Source organism: Daucus carota, chromosome 2 (assembly GCF_001625215.2).
Source record: "Daucus carota subsp. sativus chromosome 2, DH1 v3.0, whole genome shotgun sequence".
Lineage (NCBI taxonomy): Eukaryota > Viridiplantae > Streptophyta > Magnoliopsida > Apiales > Apiaceae > Daucus > Daucus carota.
The window spans coordinates 18,989,081-19,010,122 of record NC_030382.2 but is presented as its reverse complement, the minus strand read 5'-3'; the positions used below and the strand labels follow the sequence as shown (position 1 = coordinate 19,010,122).

The 21,042-nt window shown below is 36.7% G+C and overlaps 2 protein-coding genes across 2 annotated transcripts in view; both read left to right on the top strand.

The window, feature by feature from the left end:
* Positions 1-1,076: 1,076 nt before the first annotated feature.
* Positions 1,077-2,590, top strand: LOC108206439 (DNA replication licensing factor MCM3-like). Its single transcript, XM_064086714.1, has 6 exons — positions 1,077-1,246; positions 1,322-1,558; positions 1,691-1,845; positions 1,928-2,133; positions 2,213-2,378; positions 2,463-2,590. The coding sequence occupies exons 1-6, from the start codon at positions 1,077-1,079 to the stop codon at positions 2,588-2,590; spliced, it is 1,062 nt and encodes a 353-aa protein (XP_063942784.1).
* Positions 2,000-21,042, top strand: part of LOC108206440 (DNA replication licensing factor MCM3-like) — a 61,118-nt gene continuing 42,075 nt past the window's right edge. The window contains exons 1-5 of the mRNA XM_064086538.1: positions 2,000-2,378; positions 2,463-2,732; positions 2,814-2,873; positions 2,963-3,055; positions 3,245-3,432. Of these exons, the coding sequence (XP_063942608.1) occupies positions 2,712-2,732; positions 2,814-2,873; positions 2,963-3,055; positions 3,245-3,432 (362 nt within the window). The 5' untranslated portion in view covers positions 2,000-2,378; positions 2,463-2,711. The remainder of the gene's footprint in view (positions 2,379-2,462; positions 2,733-2,813; positions 2,874-2,962; positions 3,056-3,244; positions 3,433-21,042) is intronic.

Below are 21,042 nucleotides of genomic sequence, written 5' to 3'. Positions count from 1 at the left end.
ACTATTTGTCCACTTATTTTGTATGTGCCTATGTATTTGTATATATGTCTTAGTACAATTATAGTAATTATAAGTTTCAATTTCTCGATTTTTTGATATTTTAATTCAAGAATATGCACTATGAATTTCTCCAAGAACTACTACTTTTTGCTTATTTCGTATGCGTACAGTTTTTTTTTTTTTTTGAATTATATTGATTACAGTGGTTATTTTAATTCAACTGGATTAGTTGAATTAGCTGGGAATATGCAGCATGAAATTCTCACTTGATTAATTCTTATGTAAGTGTTTATTATATTTTATGCTGTACTCCCTCGGTTCCGCTTTTCTTGTCCCCTTGTCAAAATCCATTTTGAGGCTTTCTTTTCTGCGCCCCTTATATATGTTATTTAACTGTTCAAGAATTTTGCTTTTAGTTTATTTATAGTTTCATTGCTTCATCCACTGCACTAATGTCAGAATTGTTCTTTAATATCTGCATCCAAATAACACAAATGTACTGCTATTATATTCGTGAAAGTACACGGGAAGTGAACTCGATAAAATGTGATGGCTATTAATACGTAACATGTAACTTGTCAGCAAATGTTCTTACAATTTCCAGTTAAGTAAATAAATTGAGGTGTTTGATGCTTGTTTGAGAAGTTTTCCCCCATAAATCAATTCACAGAGTATGAGACTTGATATGAATTATACAGTATTAGTTTACTTTTAGCTATTAAATGAACTACAGATATGTTATTGATCACAATATTTCCTTTGAATCTGTAAATCTAATCCACTGGTTTCTTCATTTTTAGGTTCTCTTGTTAGACCAAAGGTTGTTAAAAGTGTTCACTTCTGTCCATCAACTAGTAACTTTACCACTCGAGAGTATCGAGACATTACATCCAATATGGGTTTACCCACAGGATCCGTCTTTCCAACGTTGGGTAAGTTTTAATTATATTACGGTACACTTATTTGTAGTCCATGTGAATTCTATTAAAACTGAATTACTATTTTAGGATGAGAACGGAAATTTATTAGTGACGGAGTATGGTTTGTGCATATATAAAGATCATCAAACACTTTCAATGCAAGAAGTACCTGAGAAATCTGCACCTGGTCAACTTCCACGTACAGTTGATGTCATTGTCGAGGACGACCTGGTAGATTCATGCAAACCTGGAGATCGTGTGGCTATTGTTGGAATTTATAAGGCTCTCCCTGGAAAAAGCAAGGGTGGTGTAAATGGAGTGTTCAGGTAACGTTAATTATTTTAATACTTTTCTTTCTGTGAGTGTGTAAAGAAAGTTGAATGAGCTTCCTTGTCATGCAGGATTGTCCTTATAGCTAACAATGTGTTTTTACTCAACAAAGAGGCAAATGCACCGATTTATACTCCTGAGGATATTAATATGATCAAGAAGATAGCCGAAAGAGATGACACATTTGAACTACTTGGTAATTCACTTGCCCCATCTATCTATGGGCACTCGTGGATAAAGAAAGCTGTGATCCTTTTAATGCTTGGTGGGACAGAATTAAACCTGAAAAATGGGACACACTTGCGAGGGTGAGTTATGCCATGGTTTCTTAACATCTGATGTATCCTCAATCTTTAGGCCAGTGTCTTTACCCTTAAACATAGATCTATCTCTAGTATATGCTTTAAGTTCTTTGTAAATGAATTTGTTATTCTCTGTAGTGACATAAACATGATGATGGTTGGTGATCCATCGGTTGCCAAATCACAGCTGCTTAGAGCAATCATGAATATTGCTCCATTGGCCATATCAACAACTGGTCGAGGTTCTTCAGGTGTTGGTTTAACAGCTGAGGTCACATCTGACCAAGAAACAGGTACTTTGTGTTAACAATATCTGACATTATTTTTCATCTATCACTTAATTACGAGCAATTGTGGTATAACTGTGTTCTAGAGAGAGAAGGCTGGAAGCAGGTGCAATGGTTCTTGCTGATCGAGGTGTTATATGCATCGACGAGTTTGATAAAATGAATGATGAAGATCGTGTAGCTATTCATGAAGTTATGGAGAAAAAGACTGTTACAATTGCCAAAGCTGGAATTCATGCATTAGTAAATGCTCGATGCAGTGTCGTTGCAGCTGCAAATTCCATATATGGAACTGCAAGTTGCTCAATGCATGCAAACAATGGTTATCTATTTCAAATGCTTGAGTTATTAATTTGTTGGTTTGATTGTACAGTATGACGGGTCGATAACTCCAACAAAGAACATTGGCCTTCCTGACTGTTTGCTTTCCTTTTTTGATTTGTTATTAATTGTATTGGACCAAATGGATCCTGCTATCGACTGTCAAATCTCGGAACATGTCTTGCGTATGCACCGATTTTGTTCAGCAACTGATGGAGGTAGGTGGCACTTTTCTCAATTGGAACATTGACATGCTTACTAATGTTTTCGTCAAATTCTCAAATAAAGTAACTCGTCTTCAGGAACGGCAACATTAGATGGGAGTTCAAGGTATGGAGTGGATGAAGAAGCTGATACAGGCTCAACTGTATTTGTCAAGTATAATCGAATTTTACAACAAAGAGAATCACATAGAGCTTCAGAAGCGTGACACTCGCACCATTAAGTTCCTGAAAAAGTATATTCACTATGCAAAACATAGGATACAGCCTGATCTGACTGACGAAGTACCCTAAATCTTGCATTCTATTGTTGCACAACCATATATATATATGTGTGTGTATGATGTACAGGTATCAATTTCATAATTATATTCCAGTTTTCCTATTCATGTTTATTTGCTGTCCCATCATGCTGATATTAGTAAATTGTAGGCTTCTGACCACATTGCAACAGCATATGCAGAGCTCAGGAATGCAAGTTCAAGTGTAAAGGTCAGTACATAAGTAGTCAACTAGTAATTACTTTTACCATCAATAATATACCATCTTGATACCTTATTTGTAAAAAAAACATTTTCCAGACAGGAGGAGGTACACTTCCCATTACTGCCAGAACCTTGAAAACCATAATAAGACTCTCTACGGCCCACGCCAAACTGAAGTTAAGCAGACAGGTATGAGGGTTATGTTCCTATATTTTGAAGCAATCCATGTTTCCACTTTATATGGTTTTCTACATGTCCATTGGCACCTATTTTTGGTTTGCATTTGCAATAATAAGTTTTAATTTGGGTTTATCCAAGATGTTTTAGCAAGCCTATATTCGATGAGCAACTCTAAATTGCTTGAATATTTGTTCAAAGGTTCCAGTATCTGCTGTTGAGGCTGCACTCAAAGTTCTCAACTTTGCAATATACCACGAGCAGTTGACGGAGATGGAAGAACATCATGAGCAGGAAAGGGAGAAGGAATCTGAGAGTAAATGTAAAGCTGACCATGATGCTGGCAGAAATGTTAGATCTGATCTTGGTGGGGCCTCTGCTGGTGGCAGGTTAGTGCATTACATGGTTAAGATAAGGAGGTGCTTCTGATTACTGGTTTTTTTGGGGTACTAATTCAACTAATGTTGAATTTTGAAATGCACCATTGTTTAATATACACAAAGTTATTAGACCATTTGGGGGACACATCTGTATTCTATAATAATCAGCTTGCATTGCTAAGCTTACTCTTAACGATAAAACTGCTGCCACTGCATGGATCCAGTATAATCGAATGATTGTGAAGGGACTATTTTATTGGTTTATAAATTTTGTTTACCAACCATGCTTTGCTCATGCTTTCCTTTGATGTCCAATTTGAGAAATTTTGCCAAATTTTATTAACTCATGGTTGTAATAAGTGATGTGACATATTTGAGTTTAGACAAGCTGTCGCCCTTACTGACACATGCCATAAGGTATGTATCAGCATCTGGATACTCGACGATGACAGTTGTTGGATTAAGAATTCACCTTTATGTGACCCTCATGGATCGAGAAATTAGTTGGATGTCTAATGACGGTTGAATTTGTTGGACTAACTTTTAGTGGTGATATATACTTATTACTTATAGGGTTAATAATCAAGTGAGTCATTCAAGTAGACTTAATGTATCAAGTTGGTCACCAAACTCAAAACGGTATCAAACAGGTCATTTAAGTCGGTAATATGTACATCTAAATAATTTTGCCAAACATGACGTAACAAGAGGTGATGACGTGTCATTAATAATCTGATGTGGAACATCATTAATAGAAATTTATATTATGTGGAGGATGTAAAAATAAAAGTGATAAAAAATTTATATATAACAATTGACAGTATCGCTATATAACTTGGGGAGAAAACCCTAAATCACTTGCTTGTGTTTCAGTTGGAGTTTATCGTGTATATCTCCTTCTGTATCAGGTACGTTGAAACGTTTTTTGTGTATATGAACCATGTCAAGTAAGGTTAGTTTATATATTCATCATCATGGCAATTTTGATACTTCTAAACTCATGTATACTGGTGGAGTAACAAATAGGGTTAAATATCAAATTGGTCACTGAAGTGGAGGTCATATATCACTTTGCTCACTAATCTTAACGGGGTCTCATTTTAATCATTAAAGACATAATAAATATCAATCAAGTACCTCCAAATTTTAGTCCAAAGAGTAAAAATATTATTTATAGAGTTTGACACATTACTTTTTATAACTACCACAACCAACTAAAAGGTTATGAGTATTAGTATTTATGACAATATATTTAGATTTTATCAATCTTATTTACTATTTATTTTTGATTAAAACAAAGAAAATATTAATATAAGAAAAATTAAATAGTAAATAGACTTTATAAAATCTAAAAATATTATCATAAATACTAGAAATCATAATATTTTACTTGGTTGTGTTAGTATTCAAAAATAATGTGTCAAACTCTATAAATAATTTTTTTACTCCTTGAACTATAATTTGGAGGTACTTGATTGATATTTATTGTGACTTTAATGATTGAAATGAGACCCGGTTAAGATTAGTTAGCAAAGTGATATATGACCTCCACTTCAGTGACCACTTTGATATTTAACCCCAAATACAAATATGGTTGAACTTGATATTGATGAATTATCATTTAGAGATTTAGAAGATTTTGCTAAGGATTTTAAGTATGATATTGAAACCTCTATTGTTTATTTTAAAACAAATGGCCGTGATTTCACTGATGGAGCTTCGATTGTGTATGATGATGCATCTGTTAGAAAATTAACTGATGTATGTATGCCATATGGTAGAATACAACTTTACGTTGATCATCTTATTAGAGATGTTGATTTTGAAAAAAATCATAATCAAACCGAGATTTTCAAAATATCACCAGTAATGGATGATGATGTAGAAGATAGTGATGGAGATTCAGACTATAAAATTGAGACGGAGACAGACTCAACTAAGAAAATTATCTGATAATTCTGATTTTTCTATTAGTGATGAGGAAGAAATGGCTTGTAAAGATCAGTCTAGGCTTTTGAAGAAGAAATTGAGTAATGCCTCTATTAGAACTGTAGGAACAATCGGACCTTGGTCCTGCGTTTTATGAAATTAATTAAAAGTTCGAACAGAATATTAACCTTAATCGCTACGGCGCAAGCGATTCAAATCCACGTCTTCTACTGTATTCCTTGATTCTCCTTGGACGAAGTGTGGCCTTCGATCTCCCAAGGTGTGCCTCTCCTTAAAGCTCCGAAAACCCAAAACCCTAGCTGTCTCCTTGAGAAAAACGTCTGCCTCTCTCTGACTCTAGGATTAATTCGTTTTGGTGTGTCTTTCAGCTTTAGGAGAACGAGAATATATATAGGCTACAGCAGGGATCATGGATCATTAGGTCAGGCCTTCCAATGACATTCCGGGCCAGGCCCAATGTCATTAAATATTAATTCTATCCACTAAAGAACTAATATTTGCACTACCTTTCCTAATTCCGTAAATTAATTATTTAATTCGGCTCCCATATTAATTGCTTATAAATTCCCCATGTTTAAGATATCGCATGTCCATTAATTAAATTAATTTCTGACAATTAATTTAATCAATATCTTTTATCCTTGATCATCCACTCAACCTTATAATTATGCAAGAACAAATCTGCCTGCAGGACTAAAGCATAATTATCTTTATGAGCTTTCAAGAGGACATCATCACCCGAATATATTTTTCGGACACGGTTTCCTTTTATAGTCAATATCCCACTCTGTATATAATGTCATTGCCCAATACATAAATTCGTAATTTAAAATAAATCACTTAATTTATGAGTCAAGGCATGTGCATTAAATACAAGTGTCAATCACTATATCCGGATTAAGAACTTAAGCATTAATAACATCATAGAATCTTAGTTCTTTATTGTCAGAATTAAAGAAACAATTATTCTACTATTTTGATCCCGTTCAATATACACAAAGTATATAAGTATTATTCAATAGTCAAGATAAACTATTTCCAAATAATACTTCAGCCGTTCCAGTGGTTTGTCTAACACCACCTCGACTGTGAACCTTTATTATATTATATAAGGAGTCTGACAATCTAATCTTCTGCTATCCCATTTGATACTAGATTGTCTACAATATATAATATACAGACAATGTGAAAACATGCATTGAAGATTCTCAAATAATTGTTATATACTTCAAACGAATATTTCAGTATAACCCTAACAATCTCCCATTTATACTCAAGATATTCTTTGAGTATATATCAGTGTCTATTACAAGCAATCCACTACCAACTATATATAACTATGTGGCAAAGTATCTGACTCCTATCGCTTCCACGTGCTCCTCAAAAGCCTTAGCTGGTAAGCTCTTCGTGAAAAGATCTGCCCGGTTATCCTTCGATGCTATGTCAGCCACAATGATATCTCCTCGCTTAACGAACTGTCGTATGAGGTGATACTTACGCTCTATGTGTTTCGCTGCCTTATGGGCCCGCGGTTCCTTGGTATTCGCCACAGCACCAGTGTTATCACAATAAATCGTGATCTGCTGTGGCAGATTAGGAACCACATCCAAATCCAGCAGGAAGTTTCGGAACCATATAGCCTCTTTGGCTGCCTCCGAGGCTGCCACATATTCGGCTTCCATGGTTGAGTCCGCGATGCATTTCTGCTTCACACTCCTCCATATTACGGCTCCACCTCCCAAAGTAAAAACACATCCCGAGGTGGACTTTCTCTTATCCTTATCTGTCTGGAAATCCGAATCAGTATATCCCAGAGGCACTAAATCAGAGGACTTGTAAACCAGCATATACTCCTTAGTCCTTCGCAGGTACTTGAGTATTGCTTTTACAGCACTCCAATGTTCTTGTCCTGGGTTCGACTGGTATCTGCTAACCATGCCCACGGCAAAACAGATATCAGGCCTCGTACATAACATTGCATACATTAGGCTCCCACATGCCGAAGCATAAGGAACTGCCTTCATGTTCTCTATCTCCTTAGGTGTCGAAGGACACTGCCTCTTTGATAGAGTAACTCCATGTCTGAAGGGTAAATTACCCTTCTTGGAGTCCTGCATGTTAAAACGAGCTAATACGTCATCTATGTAGGGCTCCTGAGATAAAGCCAACATCCTTTTCTTGCGATCCCTTATAAGTTTGATCCCAAGGATGTATGCTGCTTCACCTAAGTCCTTCATTTCAAATTGTTTGAACAACCATGCCTTTATTGAAGACAACATCTTAACATTGTTTCCAATGAGTAAAATGTCATCAACATAAAGCACTAGAAAAACCACTGCATTTCCCTCACATCTCTTATACACGCATGCTTCGCTTGGACATTGATCAAATCCATATGACTGGACTGCCTGATCAAAGCGAATGTTCCAATACCTAGAAGCTTGTTTAAGTCCATAAATAGACCTCTTCAGCTTACAAACAAGATGCTCTCGGCCTTCTTTAATGAATCCCTCTGGTTGCTGCATATAGATGGTTTCCTCAAGATTTCCATTAAGGAAAGCTGTCTTGACATCCATTTGCCAAATCTCATAATCGAGGTGAGCTGCTATAGATAAAAGAATACGGATTGACTTAAGCATGACTACTGGCGAAAAGGTTTCCTCATAATCGATACCTACTTTCTGAGTATACCCTTTCGCAACAAGTCTTGCTTTCCAGGCTTTCACCTTTTTGTCTGATCCCCTCTTTTTCTTGTAGACCCACTTACATCCAATAGGTTTTACACCTTTGGGTGGTTCCACGAGCTCCCAGACCTGATTAGAATACATTGATTCCATCTCAGAATCCATTGCCTTTTGCCAAAGACTTGCATCTTTGTCCTGTATTGCCTCTTCGTATGTCCGGGGATCATCATCATGTTCACCAGAGACCAAGTCCGAAGACTCTCCCAAAAACATGAATCTGTCGGGCTGTCGAACAACTCTCCCACTACGACGAGGAACTGGTGCGGTATTAGTGACCGGTTGCACAGTCTGCTGTGGTTGTTCTACTAGTACTACAGGTTCATTATTCGTCCCTCCCACTAAATCCTCTAAAACGATACTACTCATGGGTTTGTGATTCATTATATAGTCTTCCTCTAAGAATCTTGCATTGGTGCTAACAGTGACATCCCGATCCTTAGGACTATAAAATAAATAACCTTTTGTTCCCATGGGGTAGCCTACAAACAGCTTTACTTCTGTACGAGATTCTAGCTTAGTCGCGTTCTTGTTCAGCACATGTGCTGGACAACCCCATATCCGAATGTGTCTCAGACTCGGTTTGTCCCCGGTCCACAATTCTAAAGGGGTTTTAGGAACCGACTTAGAAGGTACTAAGTTCAGAAGATAAGCTGCTGTCTCTAAGGCATGTCCCCAAAAGGACTTGGGTAAATCCGAATAACTCATCATCGATCTAACACTCTCTAAAAGAGTCCGGTTCCTTCTCTCTGCTACACCGTTCTGCTGGGGTGTGCCTGGTGCAGTCAACTGGGATTCTATCCCATTCTCTGATAAATATTCCCTGAATTCCCCAAGCAAGTATTCGCCACCACGATCAGATCGTAGTGACTTGATACTTTTATTATGTCGCTTCTCCGTTTTAGCTTTGTACTCTTTGAATTTCTCAAAGCACTCAGACTTACGGTGCAACAAATAAACGTATCCATATCTAGAATAATCGTCAATAAAAGTGACGAAATACTCATAACCACCTCTTGCTTGGATATTCATAGGTCCACATAAATCAGAGTGAACCAATCCTAACACTTCTTTGGCTCTATTCCCCTTTGCCTTAAAAGGCCTTTTGGTCATTTTACCTTCCAAGCAGGATTCACAAACTGGAAATGGCTCCACTGCCAATGAGCCTAAAGGCCCGTCTACTACCAGTCTTTGAATCCTCCTCAAGTTAATATGACCTAATCTCAAGTGCCAAAGATATGTTTGGTTCAAACTAGAAGGTTCCTTTCTTTTATTAGAGGTAGAAGATGTGTTGCTCAATACCCTATGTTGTAGTTGCAGTGCGGGTTGACTAGGATTAATTATATACAAATTGTCTTGCAATGTACCAGAACATATAATCCGTTTATTCATCATAATAGAAACATTATGATCCAAACAAACATTATAACCATCCATAACAAGTTTAGAAACCGAAATCAAATTCCTTCTAAAAGAAGGTACATAAAGACAATTGTTCAAAACCAAAATCCTATCAGAACCAAAAGATAAATGAATAACTCCTACTGCAACTACTGCTACTTTCGTAGCATCTCCCATGAACACGTATATCTCGCCATCTCTAAGCATTCTGGATTGCTGGAACCCCTGCATAGAGTTACAAACATGATCAGTGGCTCCAGTATCTACACACCAAGTGCTCGTAGATATAGCCGCTATAAATGTTTCTGTAACTAGAGAAAGAGACATACCAGTATTGTTTGTCTTCTTAGGAAGAGGACAATCCTTTTTCCAGTGACCCGACTGCTTGCACCGGTAGCACTTCCCCTTAGGCTTTTTCACACCACCTTGAACCCCCACTGCCTTCACAGCTTGCTGTGTCTGAGCCTTTTTCTTCTTCTTATTGCCTTTCGGCTTAGAGGAAGAACCTTTCTCAGCCACATTCACTTGAACACTCTGGCGAAATAATCCTTCAGCTGCCTGAAGTTCTGTCAGTAGTTCCGCAAGACTATACTGCCTCTTGTTCATGTTGTAATTCAAGCGGAACTGCTCAAAACTCTTGGGCAAGCTCATAAGGACAATGTCAATCTGGGTTTCCCCGTCAAGCTCTGCACCAAGGATCTCTATCTCATTCAGATGTGACATCATCTTGAGAACATGATCCCTTACAGGTGTACCTTCAGCCATCTGAGTGTTCATTAAAGCCTTCATGGCTACTTGCCTAGCAGCCCTATTCTGATCTCCAAAAAGTTCCTTGAGATTAAAGAGCATATCCGAAGCAGTGGTCATAGCCTGATGCTGATGCTGCAAAACACCCGACATTGCTGCCAGAATGTAACATCGCGACATCTCATCAGCCTTTGTCCACCGCTTATAATACTCTTTCTCCTCATCAGGAGCATCAGCAGCGGGCTGCTCAGGCTTGGGTTCATAAGTGCAAAACTTGTACTCCTCAGCAGTCAACACAATGTCCAAATTACGTTTCCATTCAATATAGTTAGGTCCGGTAAGTTTGTTATCCTTAAGTATGGTGAACAGTGGATTAAACCCCATTATATCCTGAGAATCATGCATGAAAAAATCACATTACACATAAAGAAGGGTGCATAAAAAATTAAGTCCTATTGGTTCCTCTAACAATTATTAAAATTAAATGCACTAACGTTTAAACACCATAAGTTTCTGGTACGTCACGATGGGTGACATGTATACCACCTAAATTTGTTTAAACGTTACTTCGGTCCTATTACTAAACAATAAGCCACGTTGGGGTGGTCTATATTATTTTTCATAGCTAAGTGTATACCATCATCAAATCTTAAATTACCCGAAACCTATGGAACTTGGTACGCCACGATGGGCGGCATGTATACCTTCCAATATTTCTCGAATAGAATACTTCAATTCAATATTCGTGTCTGGTTTGACTTCTAGGCAGTGGAGGAGTCACATCGGTCTCACTTAATACCCATAAGCCTTAGAAATCGCCCCAAATCAGAGATAAAGAAAATTCGTATCTATTCGTATTAATTCAAGAAGTTTGTTCCAGTAATATCTATAACATTCTAGGCACCATAAATTACATGCCACGATGGGTGACGTATACATAATTTATATTCGCCTTATATGTTAAATTACATACAAACAATGATGGAGACCATGGGATTTAATACCATATTAACTCCCTCTCCCACTTAGAATTTACTTTGAGGATTTTAATCTAGATGCATCGCCCTATGTTATTTCTTCGAAGTCCACATGCATACTATCATGGTTATAGCAACATAAAGAACACATAACATGGCAGCATACTAGCATGATTAAAGCATTAATTAAAAACATCCCTATGTCCATGTCATTCTAGCATGCGAAGGGTTAGTATCACATGGCATAACAACACAGACAAGAAACACATAGTAGCAATAATCAAGAAAAGGCAGAAATTATGTAAAACATAATGAAACACATCCACTATTATGGCCCCGGAAAAACAGCTTCGAAATCATCCTTCGAAAAATTCCGAAAATCTTCGAGAGCCCGTTTGGAGGCCTAAACAGCCTCAGAACGCCCTGAAAAACTGCATCAAATGGACTACGTCAATTTGGAGCCTGTCTGTCTAGTTCTGCCGTCCCCGAAAAGGTATTATGCGCCCAAATCGGACATCGTATGCAAAAGTTACCCTAAATAGCAGCGGCAACAGATCGCAGCAGCGGAAGATCTCTGTTTCTTGCAGCCCCGTTGATCAAACAATTACATACAAATTGTACAGGCGAACCAGCCTATTCTATTACATCAGATCATAATCTAAAACAATTACAAATTGAATTACAAGATTAAACTATCACGATCAACCCTCGTGATTTACAACAGCCACGATAAACCACGTGGAATCCAAACATAACAGAATAATTAAAACATGGCCATAATAGTGGACAACGACCTGCATCACAGAATCACTATATACATGCATATATAATCATGACATGGACTACATATCATAAATCGCAGAACCGCAACCTGGCTCTGATGCCATTGTAGGAACAATCGGACCTTGGTCCTGCGTTTTATGATATTAATTAAAAGTTCGAACAGAATATTAACCTTAATCGCTACGGCGCAAGCGATTCAAATCCACGTCTTCTACTGTATTCCTTGATTCTCCTTGGACGAAGTGTGGCCTTCGATCTCCCAAGGTGTGCCTCTCCTTAAAGCTCCGAAAACCCAAAACCCTAGCTGTCTCCTTGAGAAAAACGTCTGCCTCTCTCTGACTCTAGGATTAATTCGTTTTGGTGTGTCTTTCAGCTTTAGGAGAACGAGAATATATATAGGCTACAGCAGGGATCATGGATCATTAGGTCAGGCCTTCCAATGACATTCCGGGCCAGGCCCAATGTCATTAAATATTAATTCTATCCACTAAAGAACTAATATTTGCACTACCTTTCCTAATTCCGTAAATTAATTATTTAATTCGGCTCCCATATTAATTGCTTATAAATTCCCCATGTTTAAGATATCGCATGTCCATTAATTAAATTAATTTCTGACAATTAATTTAATCAATATCTTTTATCCTTGATCATCCACTCAACCTTATAATTATGCAAGAACAAATCTGCCTGCAGGACTAAAGCATAATTATCTTTATGAGCTTTCAAGAGGACATCATCACCCGAATATATTTTTCGGACACGGTTTCCTTTTATAGTCAATATCCCACTCTGTATATAATGTCATTGCCCAATACATAAATTCGTAATTTAAAATAAATCACTTAATTTATGAGTCAAGGCATGTGCATTAAATACAAGTGTCAATCACTATATCCGGATTAAGAACTTAAGCATTAATAACATCATAGAATCTTAGTTCTTTATTGTCAGAATTAAAGAAACAATTATTCTACTATTTTGATCCCGTTCAATATACACAAAGTATATAAGTATTATTCAATAGTCAAGATAAACTATTTCCAAATAATACTTCAGCCGTTCCAGTGGTTTGTCTAACACCACCTCGACTGTGAACCTTTATTATATTATATAAGGAGTCTGACAATCTAATCTTCTGCTATCCCATTTGATACTAGATTGTCTACAATATATAATATACAGACAATGTGAAAACATGCATTGAAGATTCTCAAATAATTGTTATATACTTCAAACGAATATTTCAGTATAACCCTAACAAGAACAGAGGTACTGAAAAAACCTAGGAGAAATAAGTTAGTGAATAGGACTAGTAGTGGTGAAGATAGTTATAATAGTTGTGAATTGAGGTCATTAAGTAGTTCTTCTGAAGATGAAATTAGTAAAAAGGGCTATATTGGTGATAATTTGGTGCATGTGAGGAAGAAAAAAGAGAGACTACATACTAAAGAAATGCATGTAGAAGGTAGCATAAAATTTCATGTAGGAATGAGGTTTTTGTTTATGCAAGAATTCAGAACACTTGTTAGGGAGTATGGAGTGAAAGAGAGAAGGGGTATTTATTTTGCCCAAAATGATGCTTTAAGGTGTCAAGTCATCTGCGAAGAAAACTGTCCATTTTATATTTGGTGTTGCAAGGACAAGAATTCAGAAAATGTGAGAATTAAGACTTTGGTTGATGAGCATTTGTGCACAAAGCCTTATCACAATAAACTTGCAACTGTTAAGTACCTTGGACATTTGTATGGTGATAATTTAGAAAAAAACCCCAATGGAGAGTAAAGGACATGATTGAAACAATTAAGCATGATTTAGAGGTGGAGGTTCCTAGAATTAAGTGTATTAGGGTGAGAAAGGCTGCCTTGGAGGGAGTTTATGAATCTTTAAAGGATCACTATGCTAGGGTCTATGATTTTGGTTATGAATTGTTGAAAAATAATTCAAAAAACACGGTCAAGATTATGAACACAAGGTTGAATTTAGATGATGAAGCAAAATTTCAAAGAATTTATATCTGTTATGAGGCTTTGAAGCAGGGATGGAAGGCAGGTTGTAGGCCTGTTCTAGGGTTAGATGGTTGTTTTTTAAAGACAATTTGTAGGGGATAATTAATTTCAGCCGTGGGGAGGGATGGCAATGACCAGATGTATCCTATAGCCTTTGCTGTGGTTGAAAGTGAGAATACGGAGTCTTGGAGATGGTTTTTAGAGTTGCTTGGAGAGGATCTCAACATTGGAGATGGCTATGGCTTCACCATAATTTCTGATCAATAGAAGGGGCTTGAAATTGCTATGAGAGAGTACATGCCTTATGCTGAGCATAGGTTTTGTACTCGACATTTGTATTCAAACTTCAGAAAGAGGTATTTGTCTATATTATGTGCATCTCAATTATCTTTACTATCTACATCTCAATTATCTTTGCTTATTGCATCTCAATTATCTAAAGTATTTTTTGTTATAAAACTTGTACAGGTTTCTGTCTCAACTATTAAGGAGGGCTTTCTGGATAGCAGCTTGTGCTACACATCCTGTACAACATCAAAAGGCGATGAAGGAAATACAAAAACAATAGTGTGTTCCGTTGATATATTATTTTTATATAATAGTGTGTTCCGTTGTGAATTTTTGGAGACTGGTTTTTTTTTGTAAGGAGATTTAGACTTGACTCTGAAATCATTACAGGTACCTTCCTTTACTGAACATGATACAAGATATACATTTCAAATTGATGGCCAGAATTACCAAAAGAAGAGATCTTGCAGAATGATTTCATTCTATGTCCAAGAATCAAGAAAAAGCTTGATTGGATTATTACAGAGTCAAGAAAATGGGATGCCACATGGGATGGAGCCAAAAAATTTGCCGTGAGTAATTTTTTAATACAACTGTTAAAATCAAGTGATATGATCTTGGCTATAAACCTGTAAAAATATGTGATTTGCTTCTTGTAATTGGATTTCTTGCCCAGAACGCAGGTGAGACAGGGGACTTCTACTGTCACTGTGGACCTTTGTTAGGAATATGTGATGCTTGATGATACAAAGTATTTTATTCTTACTTTGAATAAAATTGCATGTAGCTGATCAATTGATGGCATGCTAAGGCAGTATAAATTGATCAGATTGACCCATCAACGGATGATGAGGTACTGTAACAAAGCTGGAGTATTTTAGCAATTGATGTAAAAATAATGTGTACTTTAGATTAGCAGTTGATCTATCAATGGATGTTTAGATAGGGTGACATAATTGTAAATATGAGAAGTCATGTAATCTATCCAAGTGAAGTGAAGATCGATCGGTAATTTTAAAGTATCAATGGCTATTTGGAAGAAAGATTATCAACCGCTATATCAACATCATCATTATCCCATAACTCAAAGAAGACTATCAATTGCTATTTCAGGGTATTATCAATTGATAATATTAGAAATTGATTATCAGCAATTGACAGCTACAAGTCAGGTAAAAGACAAAGTTCACATGGGTTGATGTGATAGATGCTGCACCAGCTTTGGAAGCTAAACCAAAAGGAGTTTAGTCAAATATTGAGAACCTCGAAGCCTACCATTTCTGGCAAAGCAACAAGAATTTCAAGCTGCCAAATTCAGTATCAAGTCCAAGAAATTCTATATTTGTACTAGCTAGAAAGTGAGTAGGAAAATACTTTACAGACTAGTTTTGTTTGTAGTAGTATATATTCACTTTGTAATTTACATTTCAAAGTATCCAAACACCAAGAACTGAAGAGCAAAGCACTAGAGAAAGTTAGCAAGAAATTGTAAGCTTATGCTCTTCATTCTTTTGTAAGCAGCCAAGTATTTTTACTTGGAAGGTTCTTGATATAAAAATCTCTCAGGTGGATCAAACAATCCACCTGAAATTTTTAAGATCCTTGTTCTTTAAATTTTTGTTTTAGCTTTTATATTCTCTTGTAGTTTGAATATAATCTGTTGTGCAAAAGTTGTTCAAATTTTTGTAGATTGTATTCAACCCCCCCCCCCTTCTACAATCTAACTTATTGTTTGCATTGTCTAAATAACAATTGGTATCAGAGCTGGGCTTCTAACATACAAGAAGTTTTCAGATCCTAAAGACAATCAACAATGGGAAGAAGAGATGAAGGAGTCAAGATTCCAATGCTGGTCAAAGAACACTACATTCATTGGGAAGTAAAAATGAGGATGCATCTTCTCTCCCTGGATCCTAGCTACATCAACTGCATTGAGAAAGGACCACATGTTCCAGTTAAAATTAACACTACCCTGAGACTTGATGGAAGTGAAGCAGAAGATGTTGAAGTGCCCAAAAATCCTTCTGAGTTTACTGAAGAAGATGAGAAAGAAGTGCACAAGGACAACAAAGCCATGAACATTCTTTTCAATGGTATTGATGATGACATATTTGATAGTGTTATCAACTGTCCTACTGCAAAAGAAGTGTGGGACACTATTCAAACCTTATGTGAAGGCACTGATCAAGTTAGGGAAAACAAAATGCAGCTGTTTGTTCAACAATATGAGAGCTTCCACTCTAAATCTGGAGAATCTCTAAATGATCTGTTTAACAGATTTCAAAAACTGTTAAATGGATTAAAGCTGTATGGTAGAATCTACATGGTCAAGGATTCAAATCTCAAATTCTTAAGAGCATTGCCTAGAGATTGGAAACCTATGACTGTTGCTCTAAGACAGGCTCGGAATTTTAATGAATACTCTCTTGACAAACTATATGGTATTCTTAAAACTTATGAGCTTGAAATACAGCAAGATGAAGAACTGGAAAAGAACTCCAATAGGGAGAAAACTATGGCTCTTGTAGCAGAAAAGGAAGAGGAGAAGGCATTAAAGTCTGTAATTGCTGGAAAGCCCTCAAGCAGCTCTGCTTGTGAAGGAAAGAAGGATGATGGAAAGAAGAAAGGAAAAATCATTGAGGAAGATGAAGAACCTTCAGCTCAAGATGAGCTAGATGATCTTGATGTACATCTAGCATTTCTTGCCAGAAAATTCTCCAAGCTCAAATTCAAAAGGAATGCTGTCAGTTCTAGACCATTTAACAGAGGAAATCAATCCAAACCATCTGGTATGGTTGATAGATCAAAATTCAAGTGCTTTAACTGTGGTCTGCCTGGTCACTTTTCTAATGAGTGCAGAAGACCTTCTGTTGAAAAGAAAGGATCCTCCTCAGAAAATGTGGATTACAGAAGAAAGTATTTTGATCTACTCAAGCAAAGCAAGGAAAAGGCACTCATAACTGAGGATGGTGACTGGGCTGCTGATGAAGGAGATTCTGACAATGAGGAACATGTCAATCTTGCCTTGATGGCAATAGGAGATGAAGCTGATTCTTCCACCACCAGCAATGGACAGGTAAAGACCACCAACACATCTGATCTCTCTAAATCTGAATGCAAGCAAATCATTGATGACATGTCTAATGAAATCTATAATCTTAGAGTCTCTCTTAAATCTCTAACTAATGAAAATGTTAGAATCCAAGGTACTAATGATTTGCTTACTGAAAGAAATGGAAAGCTTGAAACTGATCTAATCCAAATGGATAAAATCAAAAAGTCTTCTGAGCTTGCCAAAGATGAGTTGTTGGCTGTTCTGAAAAGAGAAGAAATTCTCAAAAAGCAATTGGAAAGGGAACAAGAGATAATTGCTAAATGGAAGGATTCTAGGAATGTTCTTGAGAACATGTGCTCCACACAAGTTCTTGAGGAATCTTGTAAAAATTCCTGGAAAAAGAACAAAAAATTGTTGGATGAATCTGATCTCTTAGTGGATAGTGATCATCCATTGATAGATACTCAATCAACGGATGAAAGCTATCCATCAAAGAATCAAACAGCAGTTGATGAAAACAAACTCAAGAAGTTGGATAAGAAATATGGGCCCATCAATAAGAACTTTGTGAAGGAATCTGGGAGTTCCAAGAAGATTGAAAAAGAAGGGATTGGTAACAGTGAAGAAAGAATGGAAGCTGGAAAAGGAAAGAAGAAGAGTTCTAAGAATGGCAAAGTTGGAATCAACAAAAGGAATGATTACACACCTGACAAGAATGCTGTCAGAAAAACATGTTCTAAGTGTGGTAGTGTTAATCATCTTGCTGTTAACTGCAAAAATGCTCTACCTGATTATTGCATGCCTAATCCTATGATGAATTCTCACATGCCTTATATGTCCATGTTTCCACATGCTCCCATTCAATATGCTAATATGCCCTTTCATGCCTAATCCATTCTTTGGTGCATTTAACATGTCTGCTGTGCCCAATCCTCATGTCAACATGAATCATGCTAATTTAAATCAATTTTCTGTGAACTCTACTAGTGTTGGTTCCTCTAATTCTGCTGTGATGCCTAAGGTTAAAAAGATTAATTCTGAGTATGAAGTTGTTTCCAAGCCTTCTAAATCCAAAGAAATTAATTCTTCTAAACCAAAGGTTATGTCTAACAAAACTAGACCCAAGACTGCTTGGTTACCAAAATCAACTTAAAGTGTCTTGAATCTGTGCAGGGAGGAAGAAAGAATCTTTGGTATCTTGATAGTGGCTGCTCAAGGCACATGACTGGAGATTCTACCCTGCTCAGCAAGTTTGAGCAAAGGGCTGGCCCAAGTATAACCTTTGGAGATGACAGCAAAGGATTTACTCTGGGATATGGCATTATTTCAAAAGGAGATGTCAACATTGACAATGTTGCATTAGTGAAAGGGCTTAAGCACAATCTGTTTAGCATCAGTCAACTATGTGACAGAGGACATCAAGTTTGGTTCTCTACAGAAGCCTGTGTTATTTCTGATAAGAAAGATAACAAAGTGGTTTTAACTGGAAATAGGAAAGGCAATGTCTACATAGCTGATTTCAACTCTACAAGTGCAGATTCTCTCACTTGCTTATTCAGCAAAGCAAGCTTGGATGATAGTTGGCTGTGGCATAAGAAATTGTCTCATTTAAACTTCAAGGCTGTGAATGATCTTGTGAGAAAAGATCCTGTTAGAGGACTGCCAAAGTTGGAATTTTCCAAGGATGGTCTGTGTGATGCTTGCCAAATTGGAAAGCAAAGAAAGTCCTCTTTCAAAAGCAAACTGAAATCATCAATTGATAGACCTCTACAGCTTCTACATATGGACTTGTTTCGACCAGTCAACATCATGTCAATTTCAAAGAAGAAATACTGTCTTGTGATTGTGGATGATTTTACAAGATTTACTTGGACTTATTTTCTTCATTCCAAGGATGAAGCAAGTGAAATCATCATCAATCATATTAAGATAGTTGACAACATTGATCCAGGAAGAAAAGTCTCAAGGATCAGAAGTGATAATGGGACTGAGTTCAAAAACTCTGTTATGAAGAGTTTCTGTGAAGCTAAAGGCATTCACCATGAGTTCTCTGCTGCAAGAACTCCTCAACAAAATGGTTAGTTGAAAGGAAGAACAGAACTCTTATTGAAGCTGCTAGAACAATGCTTGAAGAATCAAAATTGCCAACTTACTTTTGGGCTGAAGCTGTTAACACAGCATGTTACACTCAAAATATCTCTTTGATAAACCAAGCACAAGGAATGACTCCCTATCAATTGTTTAAAGGAAAGAAGCCAACATTGAACTTTCTGCATGTCTTTGGATGCAAGTGTTTTGTGTTAAGAAATCAAGGTGAAAATCTTGGTAAATTTGAAGCAAAGGCAGATGAAGGAATATTTGTTGGATATGCTGTTGGAAAAGCCTATAGAGTTTATAATCTAAGATTAAACATTGTTATGGAATCTGTCCATGTAATGTTTGATGACAAGAAAATTCAAGGCTTAGATGATGAAGGATTTCATGATGTCCTTCAATTTGAAAATGAATCTAAAGGAATAATTGAACTGGAAAGTGATGATGATGACTGTGTTGAAAATATAAATTCTGGTGTGATTCCTCCATCAATTGGTAATAATTTACCCAATACCAGAACAGCAGTTGATGTAACTCAATCTAATCAATGGCTAATGATTTATCCAATACTAGTTCATCATTGGCTAGTAGTTCAAGGTCCATACACTTAGGGGGAGCTTCTCAAAATGAAACTAACTTTACAAATGAAGCCAGTTCATCCAGATCAAATCTTCCGCCACAAAGAAAATGGACAAGGGATCATCCCTTTGAGCTTATTATTGGAGATGATGCTGCTGGTGTCAAAACAAGGAGAGCTACTATGGATGAATGTCTATACAGCAGCTTTCTATCACAGGTAGAACCTAAAAAGGTTGAAGAAGCTCTTCTGGACCCTGACTGGATTTTAGCTATGCAAGAAGAGCTAAATCAGTTTGAAAGGAACAAAGTGTGGAAGCTAGTACCCAAACCAAATGATAGAGCAATTGTTGGTACAAGATGGGTATTCAGAAATAAGATGGATGAAAATGGTGTGGTGACAAGGAACAAAGAAAGACTGGTTGCTAAGGGCTACTGTCAAGAAGAAGGAATAGATTATGATGAGACATTTGCTCCTGTAGCCAGACTTGAAGCCATCAGAATCTTTCTTGCTTATGCTGCTCATGCCAATTTCAAAGTCTATCAAATGGATGTCAAGAGTGCCTTTCTGAATGGTGAGCTTGAAGAAGAAGTCTATGTGAGTCAGCCTCTTGGTTTTGAAGATCCAAATTTTCCAGAATTTGTATATCTTCTCTTGAAAGCTCTCTATGGATTGAAGCAAGCACCTAGAGCCTGGTATGACACCTTATCATAGTTTCTTCTTGAGAATCACTTCACAAGAGGTACTGTTGATAAAACATTATTTTACAGAAATGTTAATGGCTCTAGTATACTTGTTCAAATTTATGTGGATGACATAATATTTGGGTCTACAGATGAGAAACTTTGTAAAAAGTTTGCCAAGCTAATGCAAAGTAAATATGAAATGAGCATGATGGGAGAATTGACCTACTTTCTTGGTTTGCAAGTCAAACAAGCAAGTGATGGCATATTTATAAGTCAAACTAAATATGTCTATGACTTATTGAAAAAGTTTG

What these genes read in the sequence shown, in the direction of transcription:
- LOC108206439 (XM_064086714.1), top strand. Translation starts at nt 1,077, where the DNA reads ATGCAAGAAGTACCTGAGAAATCTGCACCTGGTCAACTTCCACGTACA. An exon ending in CACATCTGACCAAGAAACAG is followed by an intron (nt 1,846 to 1,927) that starts GTACTTTGTGTT and finishes TGTGTTCTAGAG; the next exon opens with AGAGAAGGCTGGAAGCAGGT. An exon ending in TTGTTCAGCAACTGATGGAG is followed by an intron (nt 2,379 to 2,462) that starts GTAGGTGGCACT and finishes ACTCGTCTTCAG; the next exon opens with GAACGGCAACATTAGATGGG.